The sequence below is a fragment of the Arachis stenosperma genome, chromosome 6 (assembly GCF_014773155.1).
Source record: "Arachis stenosperma cultivar V10309 chromosome 6, arast.V10309.gnm1.PFL2, whole genome shotgun sequence".
Classification (NCBI taxonomy): domain Eukaryota; kingdom Viridiplantae; phylum Streptophyta; class Magnoliopsida; order Fabales; family Fabaceae; genus Arachis; species Arachis stenosperma.
The window spans coordinates 65,789,043-65,802,960 of record NC_080382.1 but is presented as its reverse complement, the minus strand read 5'-3'; the positions used below and the strand labels follow the sequence as shown (position 1 = coordinate 65,802,960).

At 32.8% G+C, this 13,918-nt stretch overlaps 2 protein-coding genes across 2 annotated transcripts; both read left to right on the top strand.

The window, feature by feature from the left end:
- Nucleotides 1-557: 557 nt before the first annotated feature.
- On the top strand, nt 558-2,663 carry LOC130934140 (uncharacterized). Its single transcript, XM_057863728.1, has 2 exons — nt 558-1,146; nt 1,864-2,663. Exons 1-2 carry the CDS (start codon nt 558-560, stop codon nt 2,661-2,663), a joined length of 1,389 nt encoding a protein of 462 aa, XP_057719711.1.
- A 611-nt stretch (nt 2,664-3,274) lies between these two features.
- Nucleotides 3,275-9,461, top strand: LOC130934139 (uncharacterized). The gene is made up of 2 exons (XM_057863727.1): nt 3,275-3,899; nt 9,337-9,461. Exons 1-2 carry the CDS (start codon nt 3,275-3,277, stop codon nt 9,459-9,461), a joined length of 750 nt encoding a protein of 249 aa, XP_057719710.1.
- The last annotated feature ends 4,457 nt before the right edge of the window (nt 9,462-13,918 follow it).

Here is a 13,918-nt window from a genome sequence, read left to right as displayed (position 1 = left end):
GGGTACAAGACAAATATGTGGAACAGCTTTTTGACAGTGTGAGGTAGAAGAACTCGGACCATCCGAGTTCTTTGGTTTTAAAATTTTGCATAACAAATCGCATGGTCCGATTTGTAGAGTGAAAAATGTGAATTTCGGAAGGTTGAAATCGGACCGTCCGTGTTTCCTGTGCTGGATTTTTTTTAATATGAAATGGAGCAACAAATCGCATGGTATGTGTTGTTGGTAGAGAAATTTGAATTTCGAAAATTTGAAGTTGGGCCCTCCATGTTGCTTGAGCTTGGTAATTTTTTATATGAAGTGGAACATGAACTCGCATGGTCCGAGTTTATTATTTAATTTTTTTTGAATCAGCTTAACCTAGTAAAAGGTCCGAGTTGATTATACAGGCCTATATAAAAAGAGTGTGTAACTGGTGATAGCGATGTACTCGCGTCTTCTTCCCCTTCTTCAATGGCTTTTTCTTCTGTTTCTTCTTTCTGGGTTTCTTCATTGCCTGTTTTGAACAAGAAAATCTAGTAGCCAAGTTTATGCTTCTTTTTGGGTGATTGAGAGAAATGAGTGACAGAGTCTTACTAAAAGTGTATTATTTTGGTCAGATTTTGTTACAAACATTTGAAGGAGTAAATTTTGTTTGTGAAAATCCGTTAGATGTTGTTATTCCTTTTGCCATCTCATTTGAAGAGTTCAAAGGTGTTATCTATGAAAAGATTGATTCTGAGAGGGCAAGAAAAATATCATGTATTCTATACAGATATCCCATACCGGTGTTTGGTGGATTCGTCCAATTTCAAACCAAATATGTGACGGACGAAGCGAGCATGCAAGAGATATTTTCAATGTATATTGAAAACCGGGCTCAGATCTCGTTCATCGAGTTGTATGTTGAGTTTGAACAATCTGAGGCCGACCGGAATATTGTACGAAAAGATTATAATAGTGACAGTGAAGAAGAGTTCGAAAGCAACTACGAAGTTGTTAGTTCAGACGGAGATGAAGATCAAGGTGACGGAACTATGGCTCCAGATGTGACAGACATGGCAAATGCACTCGCAAACAAAGTGCCATTTGAGGAGCCATCATTCATGCGAGTTTTGGACTTGGAAGCCATGCATGTTCCGGAGTTTCCGGAATATATGAGTGCAGGTACATAATTCGTCGTATTAGTATTTTTTTTAGTTAGTTATTGATTTAGTTATGAATAAGTTAGTATTTATTAACCGTTATTTAATCATGCATTGATGTCATAGTTGTCAGAATCGAACCGGTGATCGAATGGTTCAGGTCACTTGGTCACTGGTTCAACTGCTGGGTTAGTGGTTGAACCGGTTGACCTGGTCCTATATAAATAAAAAATAAAAAATAGTCGAAAGTTTAAAAGTAAAATTCAAAATATATGTTTACTAATATTTTAAAAATATCAAGTTGTTTTAAACCGATATGAAACATGAACAATAAATATTTTATTATTTTTACGCTATCATAAATATTTTTATTTTCTTTTTATATTAAAATAACTATTATTTTTAAATTTTAATAATTTATTAATTAGTTTATATCTTTTATACTGTTATATACTACAAGTATTTATTAGAAAATAAAATTAATCGATACAGTATGATACGGTTCATTTATTAGACCGGACCGGTTAGGATCCGGTTCAGTAGGTTTGACGGTCGAATCGGTCGATCCGGTCTGGTTTTTACATCTGATGCTGATGTTCTTATTTTGTTTAGAGTGGCATAATAACATGATGTAAGGTTTGAATTTATATCATAGTTGATGTAGTAAATATTGATTTACCTTTATTATCAGTTTTTAAATATTTGTTTATTACTTTTTTTATGGTGGCTGTCCTGGCAGAAATTCTTGTTGTCACAGATGCTGAATTTGTCGTTGGTATGGAATTCAGTTTCAGGGAAGCTGTTATTAAGGCGATAAAAGAGTATACCATACGACGAAGCGTAGACTACCGGGAGTATGAGTCTGAGCCGTTGACATTTTATGCCAAGTGTACACAGTATGGATCAGGGTGTGATTGGCTTATCAGGATTAGCATGATCAGCAGGAAGTATTGTTGGGTTATAAGGAGGTATAATGGTAATCATACCTATAATAGAGCCACCATTTCACAGGATCATTCGAAGCTGTTGGTTGAGGCTGACCCTTCCTTAAAGGTAAAATCGGTTATAGCAGAAGTGCAATCGAAGTTTAACTACACCATTAGTTATCGAAAAGCATGGTTGGCTAAGCAAAGGGTAGTAGAAAAAATATTTGGGGGTTGGGAAGCATCGTACGAAGCGTTGCCTATATGGTTTGAGGCCATGTGTCATAAGGAGCCATCAGCTGTTGTCCATTTTGAGACTATGCCTGTATATCAAGGCGATGACTTGGTGGGTGATATTCGGGTTCTGCATCGAGTATTTTGGAGTTATTACCCCTACATTAGGGTATTCAGACATTGTAAGCCAGTTGCCCAGGTGGATGAGACTCACTTGTATGGAAAGTATAAGGGTTGTCTACTAGTGGCAGTTTCACAGGATGGCAACAATAATATCGTCCCAATTGCATTTGCTATTGTGGAGGGAGAGACTTCTGATGCATGGAACTTTTTTCTTAGTAACATACGTCAACATGTTGTCACTCGAGATGGCGTTGGCTAATATCCGACCGACACGAATCCATCAATGAAACTGTGGAACGCAGTAACAGAGCCTGGTCACCTCCTAGAGCTTTCCATATGTTTTGCATCAGGCATATAGAGTCGAATTTTCTGAGAAAGTTCAAGGCACCATACCTCCAAAAAATGGTCGTCAACATAGGTAACGCATAGTAAGTTTAAGTAAGTTATTAACAGAGTTACCTTCAACACGTGGTTTGACCTCTATTTTTTTCTTTTTTTATGTTGTTATCGTTCAGGATATTCGAGAATGGTGCGGGAGTACGAAGTGCATTACCAATGTTTACGGGAACGGGGCGAGGCGTATACTAACTGGTTAAACCAAATTCCTCGCAAACAGTATGCACTGGCATTTGATGGTGGCTACTGATGGGGTCACATGACGACAAACCTAGTGGAATGCATCAATTTACTATTGAAGGGTGCACGCAATCTCCCCACTACAGGCTTAACGAGTTTTTCACCAGAAAAAGAGCAGATGCGGAAGCCCAGATTAATGCTGGCCATGTGTTTTTTGAGCTTGTGACCTCGAAGTTTCATGCAAACCAACTTGCATAAGAAAACATTCAGATTAGTTATCAAGCCAGCATTCAAATGGCACCATTTGAGGCTCTTTATGGGAGAAGATGCAGGTCACCTATTGGGTGGTTTGAGGTTGGTAAGATTAGGCTTTTGGGGCCAAATTTGGTACAAGACGTAGTTGAGAAGGTTCACATAATAAGAGAATGTCTATTAGTAGCTCAGAGTAGGCAAAAGGCTTATGTTGATAACAGAAGACGTAACTTAGAGTTTTTAGTGGGTGATCAGGTATTTCTTCGAGTGTCGCCTATGAAAGGAGTGATGAAGTTTGGGAAAAGAGGCAAGCTTAATCCTCGTTATATTGGTCCATTTGAGATTTTGGACAGAATAGGTGCAGTTGCTTATCGCTTGGCATTACCGCCTGAGTTGTCTATGATTCATCCAGTCTTTCACGTATCAATGTTGCGCAAATACCTTCCCGACCCATCTCATGTGCTTGCACCACAAGCCATAGAGCTAAAGGAGGATTTATCATTTGAAGAGGAACCAGTGGCTATAGTTGATCACCAAGTAAAGAAACTATGTTCTAAAGAGATAGCATCTGTGAAAGTTGTTTGGAAGAATCATTCGGTAGAAGAAGCAACTTGGAAAGTGGAGGACGCTATGCGTGACAAATGTCCATATTTGTTTGAGTCTGAAGGTAACTATCACACTTATCACCGTATATGAATTCGAAAATTCGGGGACCGAATTTATTAAGGGGGGAAGAATGTAGTAACCGAAAGAAAAAAAAGAAAGAGAGGAGGGGCATGTGACAAGCACGTGACCCACTTTAATTCCTCTTATTCCCTTCAGGAAGGCTCCCGAAGCCCTTCCCCTCCCATTCTCAATCTCATCTCTCTGCTTCTTCATCCCCCCTATCTTCCTAATCTCTTCCATCTTCTTATATTTTCTTATTTCAATCATACACTATCATCAAACACACTTTTCTTCATCACACTTCCTTATTCTTTTCTACTCTAACTTCATTCATCTAAATTTTATTTAGTACAACCCTAAAATCATGGAGTTTTAACTTAATGAGTGAGAAAAGTATTCAACCTCTGAGTTTTGGTTATTATTGAGACTTCAAGGTAACTCTTTGACTCAATAATTAGTTATATCTCAAATTTTTGTCATCTCTATACTTGTGAGTATAGCAAAATCTGAAATTAGGGTTTTTAGGTTAGAGAATTTGGGGTTTTTGTCAAAATGAGTAAGATTATGTTAATTGACAATATTAGTAGCTCACAAACATCATTATTGTCATATTTTAGAGTTGTAGAGTTATTGGACATCATTTGGTAGCTCGTTGGTGTGCTCAGAGTTGCTTTCGGTTCTTTGAAATCAAGTTGTGATTGGATATTATATCTATAATTATTTTTAAATATATTATTATTAATATTTTTGTTGAATCATTAATTTTGGAGTTTGAAAATATTTTATTATTGTGATTTTTGAATTTTTGAAATAAATATTGATTTGTGAAACTTACAATTTTATAAAAATACACACGAGATGATATTTATATATTTTGTAAAGCATACATATTTTTTTTATTTGACTTTATTAAATTTTAATTAAATTTTAGTATGCAATTTTATATATATTGATTTGGTATGGTATTTAGTAGTATGTTATAAGCATTAGAGATTTTTATAAGTGATTTGGTTTAGATTGGTTTGAGAGACTCATACTAGAAAGTCGTAGTTAACGGCGGTTATGACGTTAACCTAGATGCATCTGGCTCAGATCTCAGCTAGCAGGGGTGTTGCTAGCCTAACGCGTAGGCCACACGTTAGATCTGTTATACCATACGGGCACACTAGAGGAAAGAGCTACCTTTAGAGGTGGAGCCGCCCTAAGTGTGTAATATTCGATTTGATTTAACTTCTGGAATGAGAACTCCCATTTCAGTTCATTCCGCTTAATTATTTATATATTTATTTGCATAATTAATTAATATGAATTCTTCATCTTTGGAAAGAGATATAATTTTCATGGTAAAATTTGTATTGTCTCGTATGGGTTATAGATGTAATATTTACTCACTGAGTTGCAAAACTCACCCTATTATATTCCCATATTTTTTAGATATAGGAGTCATTCCAGGTTCCTTTCCACGTGCCCCTCAGTAGATCATAGTCATTTTGGTGAGCCCTTCTTCTTTCCAAGGGCTAAGTAATTATGTAATGGAACCTTTGCTCAAAATTTAGATTATGTCAATGCTTCATATGCCACAGGTAGGATCCTCGTGTGGGTTATGTTATTTTGAATCTTGAACTATTTAGATAGTAATTATAAGTTGGTTATGTAAGACTTATGGATTTAACTATATACTCTAGTTATCAACCTGATATATATATGATGCGTATTTTGGATATATTTGGTTGTGGATATGGTTAGAATATGTTGTTGTTGTTGTCTTTGGAAATGGATGTTTATTATTGATACAGGGAGTTAATATTTATGTTGGTAAGGTCTTAGAAATAGAGGAGGTCCTGTCCATTTTTTTCTGAAAATTTGGTCGTTTGGCTTGCTGAGGAACTTGTCCCTTGAGCACCAGTCATGGCTTGGTTTGGGCTATGACAGCAAACCTTTGCATCAATAATCCAATTCAAAAAACTTGCCTCAAATATGTGTAATGGCCCACATATGTCTTTTCTCATACATGTCAATAATCCAATTCTTTTTAGCTACACCGAACTTCTTAACCATTTCAAACCACTTCTACTCAAACACACTAATATCATAATCTCCTAACATACACTTCTTAAAAATAGATGTGAATTTTGGGTTTCCAACATTACTTGTGGCATTCTGAATGAGGTGCCAGGCACATAATCTATAATGGGCATTTATTAGGAATATCGCCTCAATTACAAACTTTATTGATGGGGCACTGTCTGTAATCACAGATACAAGTGTTTTTCCCTTCATAGCTTCCAGTAGTTATAATAACCATATGTAGACCTCCTTACTCTCATAGGTAACTAGAACACTTCCGAATACCGCTGTTTGGTTGTGATGATTCACACTGAAAAACACTACTATTGGACATAAGTACTTGTTCTTCTTGTATGTCTCATTAAGGGCAAGCACATCTCCGAATACTTCATAATCTATCTACCTTCTTCTATCACACCAAAATAGAGCTTGCAACACCCCGTTAGCATTAACTATGTGCTTATAATAGAGGCAAGGATCTTCAGCTTTTTGGTTTTTCAGGTATTTCAATGCTACTTTAGCATCATCTAGGGCGTGACGCCTTCATTTAGCAATTTCATTATACATATCTCTTAAGGTATAATTAATATTCTCATAACCACCTGCTTGATTAGCTAACTCAGCATATATGGGGTGTGCTAATGCCTGCATCTTTTATGTTGTGCATTTGACCAGCATTGCCTCTATCATTTTACTTTGTGTAGGAAGAAAACCAATTAACCTAGGATCAAGGCAATTATAATTGTGCAACTCAACAAATAAAGCCACATGCTATCTTCTGGTGTAAGCTACAAAACGAACTACAAACCTAGCTAAGCAGCCATAACAAGTCTCAAATTTTGGCTCCTTTTTTCTATTTTTATATTATAATATTTCTCTAGTCTAAATCCTTCACATATTCTCCTTTGCTGTTTTTTTGAGTCTTTCTTTATCTAGCACCAAAACCATCAGATTTTGCATAATTGTTATAGAAATCAAATGCTATCTGAAGATTAGAAAAATAAAAATATTCTATCTCATGAGCACCTATGTTTAAAAAATCAACCATGACAATATTTTCAATATCATCTATTCGATATACTACATCCACCTGATGTGTAACATGAATATGAAGAATTGAAGGAGGTAGAAACCACTTGTGAGTGGGTGTATAATGATAAAAGAAGTAGTTATTGATAATTATTTAAATTATTTTTTAAGGGATAAGTATTGTTTTAATTTGGTCCCTCACGTTGAGGGTCGGAATCGAACTCGTCCCTGATCTACTTTTCGATTTAGAATCGTCCTTAACGTTTTTTCGTATTAAAATCGTCTTTTTTATTTTTTTGGACAAAAATACCCTCCCTTTTCCCCTTTTTTCTCCCCCTCCCCCTCCCCCACCCCCGGTCTCCCCTTCCTGCCTTCCCTTCCCCTCCCCCCACCCTTGCCCCGTCTCCCCTCCCCCCCACGTGTGTTTTATTTTTTTTAAATTTTATAATTTTTATTAATGTAAGTGTAGTTTAGGAATAAAATTAAAAATTTTATTAAAAAGGACGATTTTAATACGGAAAAAACGTTAAGGACGATTTTAAATCGAAAATTAGATCAGGGACGGGTTCGATTCCGACACTCAACGTGAGGGACCAAAATAATACTTATCCCTTTTTTAATTTAAATTAGTAACTATTCATCCGTTCCTGTATTTGAATTTTTTAATACTTTTTCATTATTTTAAAATTATATTTTTATACCTATAAAAATTACAAATACTCATATTTTGTTTACAGTATAAATAAATTAATTATGAGTATATCTTGTTTACACTATAAACGAAATATGTTGAGTACGTCAACTCCCACGTATCACACGTGCACCCATTTTATTTGCCTAAACTTTTTGTCAATAAATGAGATATACTCTTAATTAATTCGTTTACAGCACTGTAAATAAGATATTTTACACTATAAATTGTGTTTAAATTACTTATACTGATAAATGAAATATTTTAAATGTTTATTAAAAAAAATCCATGTGATGGGATATTGCTCCACTATATTTGTTCATCAAGGAATCTAAAAAATGTATAAAAAAACAAATGGACAAATTCAACTAAGGAGGTAACAGGGAAGAAACCAGCCACATGCCTTATAATCAAGAATATGCTATGCATTCAACCAAAGAAGACATGCAAAAGGAGGGATGTGCAATGCATTATTTTTCCTTTAAACTTACTCCACAGGAAGATCATTTTTAGAAACAAGTATAGACAACTCTAACTTGAAATTGGTTTAGAGAACTTGCAAAGCAGAAAATGATTTAGTCTTGACATTATTAAATTGGTCACAAACAGCACTAAAGGAGTGCAGTGAATAAACAACAATGAAAGTTGTGTAGAGCAATGTCAACTCCAAACACAAACAATTGATGAGAAAATTTAATACCAATCAAGCATAGAGACAACCCAATAGGTGACGTCAAAGTTAATAGAACAATAATTCTATGATCAAGATGAAAAAACACAAGCTCAGGAACCATAGCCATTTTGTAATGAAAATCACACTACGCACACCATGTGTTCATCAGAATCCACAACCATGGTTTGTTTTTCATCAATTTTGACCTTTCAACTTTCGTATTTCTTCTTTTTTAATTTTTTTCATAGTTGTTGTTTTTGTGAATGAATATGCAAATGGTATTCTTTGGATTTGATTCCTTTCTAACTCTAAATTGGTGTTTCTTCTTGATGAGCTTTATCTAAATTTTTTGAGAGTTCTACTACTTGTTCCTAATAAAAAAACAAAACTAGCAATTTCAATCTCTCAAGATTCCCTGTCCGCTAGAGTAATACTACTACCAACATAAAAAAAACACATGTCATATAACAAAACAAAATCTAATTTAACTTATTTACTTTTTTTTTTATGTATTTCATCAAATGACTCATATAGTCATATGCATACAACATTTCTACAACTGCAACTACAACATAGAGTAGAAAGGATGTAGTAAAATTAAAAATTTAAACTTTATGACAGAATTTAGAAGAATATGTAGTATATTTTATCTTTTTGTTTTTTAATTTTTCTAAATTCTAAGTCTTGAAACTAAATTGTACTAACTGGGAAAGGGAAGGGGGTTATAAAACACATGGGTTCAGAAAGCTCGCTGAGACATGGTTTCATCCCTTTCATTTATCTTTTATGTATCACTTTTTTTTTGGTATCATCACATATTTTGCTTGCTCAGAACTGTGGTGTTCCTTAGCAAGTTATCTAATTCGATTAACTCAAAATTACCTCTACTTCTAGAATTCCAACCAATTGGTAATTATAGTTGGGGATAATTTTTCTGACACATCTATATAAGTTGTTGTACCATATATCATGATGCAGTTGTAAGTAAATGGATGACCCCCTTATACTACTGTTTATTTGGATGGGAGCGTATGCCGTGGATAACACCTATTCTTCACGATCAGCTTCCAGCTGTTGGAATATTAGTTGGTCAACAGAAATAGTTATATTTTTCATTTCATCCTTTTTTACATTTTAAAAATTGATTCTAACTAACGTAAATTGATTTAGGTGAAGTCATTGGCACCAATTAAGAAATTATGTGGAAGGTCTACAGCACAATTTAGCCAACAGTTAGATAACAAGGATCTGAACAATGTACATTCTAAAGATTTCTTTTAATATTAATCATGTTTAGTAAATTAAATAAATGTTATTATGTTTATTTTTTTGTAGTTAATTTGGTGGTTAGGGACGGATTTATGTTGATGAATGTGGGGGCAAGTTCCCCAGTGAAGTTTAAAATTTTTTTAACTAATAGTCTAATACATAGTAACAAAATTTATTTCCCCTCACTATATAATTAAATTTGACCTAACTATAATTAAATTTCACTCATCAACTTCAATTATGTAAAAATAAATGGTAATTCAAAATTCAAATGAATTTGTTACAATAACATTTAAAAAGAAGGAGTGAAATAATTATAGATTTGTTATTTTATAGTTACAACTAATAAATAAATTTAAAATTAAAAAAATCTGTTTATATACTTAGTGAATATCACTATTGTGCCGTGTATATGATTATTTGTTCAAAATAGAAGTAACTACTAATTTAATTAGTATTCAAAAAATTTAAGCGCAGACAAAATAATCCTTGAATGATTTGAAAATTGTGATAAGAATAACTAATAAATATTATATTTATTAAAAGTGACAAAAAAACCATATTTAAGGAATAACGTATCCATTTAATCTAAATTATTTTGTTAATGTTTGAATAAATATTTAAAAAATATACAAAAATATTTAGAGTAAAATTTGATCTCTAAATTTTTTTTATTTTTTTTAAATTTAGTCATTCACAATTAAAAAATTTTAAAAAAATTCACTTGACATAAAATTATAAATTTTTAAGAATGAAAAGATCTTATTATTTTAATATTATTCACAAAATATTGCATCAAAATATGACAGTTAAAGTCTTATTTTAGAATATATATATTTAATATTTAATGTATATCTAGTTTTTCGGGACTCTTTTTAATGTATATCTAGTTCTTTGCGACTTTTTTTATATTGACTATTAAATAAAAAATGGTTAAATAAATAATAATAATAAAATAAGAAATCAAAATAATACTGTTTATTATTAGTGTTTTTTTAAGTTAATTTTAGTTTTTTCTGAGACAACATAAGTTGAAAAAACTTTTTAAATATAAATATTATAAAAAAATCGATTTCGTAATCATGAGAGATGAATTTTTAAATAATTATTTAACAATATATATAAAAAGAGAGACATTTAATTGTATTGACAACGAAAAAATTATTTAATCTTTTCAAAATATAAAACCTAAAAAAATGAAATTTAATTTTTATATTATTATTTAAATTATTATTTTAGTATTTTAATTTGTTGGTTAATAATTTAAAAACTAATTATATTTTATAATAATAAAATATAATTATAAAAATTATTATCATATTATATATATTTTGCCCCCTTTCACAGAATTTTTTAAATCCGTCACTGTTAGTGGTCATATGTAGCTGTTAATGATCTTAAAGACCTACAGCGACATTTGTGGGTGTGCACTTCAACGTTCCCATTAGTGTCGTTCGAGTGTATCGAATAACACCCAATAGACAAAGTGAGACACCAATTTTTGCTTCCACAACCTTCACTAGATGATCCATTTCAGATTGGTGAAGCTCATTCCAAGCAGTTGACCGGGAGCATAGTGCCATGACTGGAGGAAAAGGAGCAAGTATTAGGTTGATATGTGAACAATCAACGCTACATGATGGTGCTCCATGGAAATGAAATTGACGACTTTCGTACTTGTCCATTGTAATATGATTGGTACACATTGTGATGTTATGACCATCACCTTAGGTTGTTAGGGAGAGTTTTACAGGCAGACCTCAAGGAGGATCAACCATAATTGTCGCCATCGCCTGGACAATATTAGTTTTTTCTTTATGAGCAACAACATTATTTTTCCGTTTACCAGTTGCCCCCACCACAACATGAGTATCCCATTTTCTAGCAACCACCACCTCAGAAACATCAATTTTTATTTTACCCACCACAACCATCACCTCAACAACCACACTTCACTGTCTTCAAATCATATCCACCACCTCCACCACCATCATAACCCCTGCCACAAATAAACCTTTATTTTCAACCATAATCACCAGAATTAGAACCAGAACCACAAGCAGAACTAGATCCAGAACCGTACTTGCCATATTACAGTGTGTTGACCATTCTATCGCAAGAATTCTTAAGTCCGTTGAACCCATTTGGTGATATCAGTTTGTCTCAAGTATTGAGAGAGTTACAGTTCTGCTAGATGACAAGCATTGTTGGTCATTAATCCATCCAAATTCCATCTCCAGTACTATCCAATTAATAGTCTGTCGATTCTATACATCGCCAAATGCCCGCTACTTCTGATTCATTTGTTGGCCGGATATCGGTAGATAATTGAGGTAGTGATTACTTTGAAGTTGACCGACCAGAACAGAGCCGCCCCTCGCGTAGGATCGACCCACCACGTACGTCCGAACTATCGTGTACGACATCAACCGATTGGCCAGGATATGAATGCTTTTGAATTTATGACGGTGGTAGAATGAGTGCTAGGATATGAGTGTTTTGGAAATTTCTGAGGGTGGTGGAGTGAATGCCTATGATATAGGTGCTTTTGGGATTTATGAGGGTAGTGGAGCGAGTGGCTAGGATGCAGGTGCTTTTGAGAGTCATCCATATTTTCTATGGATAAAGACTATTCCACCAAAGAAATTCTCTCCATCTCTGATTATGAAGATGTTGCAGAAAGGAAAAAAATTGGTGGGAGACAAACTAGAAAAAATATACTTTTGTATTTTCTTATTTGTATTTAGTTCTTTATGTGTTATATTTTTTTATTACATATATTTATTTTTTCTTTTTTGTTTTATTTTATTATATAATTTTCTTATGTGTTGTATTTATTTTTTCTCTCATGATGTAATTCTTTTTTATTTATTTTTGGCTATGTCTTGTTTTTATTTTTCTTTTATGTTGTGTTTATTTTTTATGTTTTGTAATTTTTTTTCTTTTATATTGTAACAATCATTTTCTACTACTTATCTTCCAAGAATATTTCGTATAAACAAAATAAATACATAAATATAAATATATAGGTTGATATACAAAATTAAAAGGAATAAAAATAAAAAAGATTTAAAAATCATAGGTCAATATAACATGCATAAATATATAAGATAGTAACATAAATGTCTAAAAAAGGTCAATATACAAAAAGGTGAAAAATACACTATTAATTCTATTGACCTCTATTTCCATTGGTACAAGCTTTTCTGTTCAAATCTTGTAAATTTCTGACATTTTGTACACGATATTTATATATACTTGCTAGTCAAGATGTTGGTTAGCACAATATACAAGTACGTGGTAGCATTTAGCACAACCTTTATAGTGTAGTTAAACCTGGATTGAATTTATGCAATAATAGATTTCACCTTTAGTGATGGGTCTACTTCAACTAATGGCCTGATAGCAATTGTAATCATTTTTGAGTCCAACTTAGTATGATCTTGTGAAATTGTCCTTATGATATACGTGTATTTGCCATTGTATCTCCGAATCTCCCAACAACTTTTCTCTCAAATCAAGCTAGATTGGATAATCCAATCACAACCTCTATCATGCCGCTTGCATTTTGGGTAGAACATATGTGGCTTTGTCTCATACACTATGTAATAGACTTTTACGTAAAAAAAAGGAGTATTAAATTAACTGTTAATGATCTTCTTTTAGTGGCTAAGGATCTTTTACATTAGTGAAAGGTGTTTAATTCAATATCTACTTAAAAAATATTTTTATATAAGTATATAAGATATACATATATAGAGTGCGGGTTGATCGGATAGGATTGAGACTTAACCCGCACCCTACCTGCATCTTTACCTACCCGTTACGGATCGGATCGGCAACTCTATTCGACTGAGTGGGATTGGATTGGATACTCACGAGGAAAGTGCATGTTACCACCCCTATATATTGGCAATGGAAAGTACATGTTATATATTTTGTGTAGGTGATATATTAAGAAAAAAATTATGAAATAACACTTTACACTCGCTATCATCCATATATAACCAAAACGCGTCATATTAGCTCGAATGTTACTAAGAATAAAGCATCTCATTGCTAAGATGTATTTATTTATTTATATCAGCTAAAATGAAGCTTATCAACATATATTTCAAAATAGAATTCTATAAAATATTTATATTTACAAAAGCTTATAAATAATAAATAATAAGTAATTGAGTAACGTGTAGTTAAAAAGTGCATAAAATTAAGCAAGTGTATTTTTTTTCCTAATCACTGAGATATAGATTGATAGTTGAATCAATAATCAAAATACACAACACTGCTT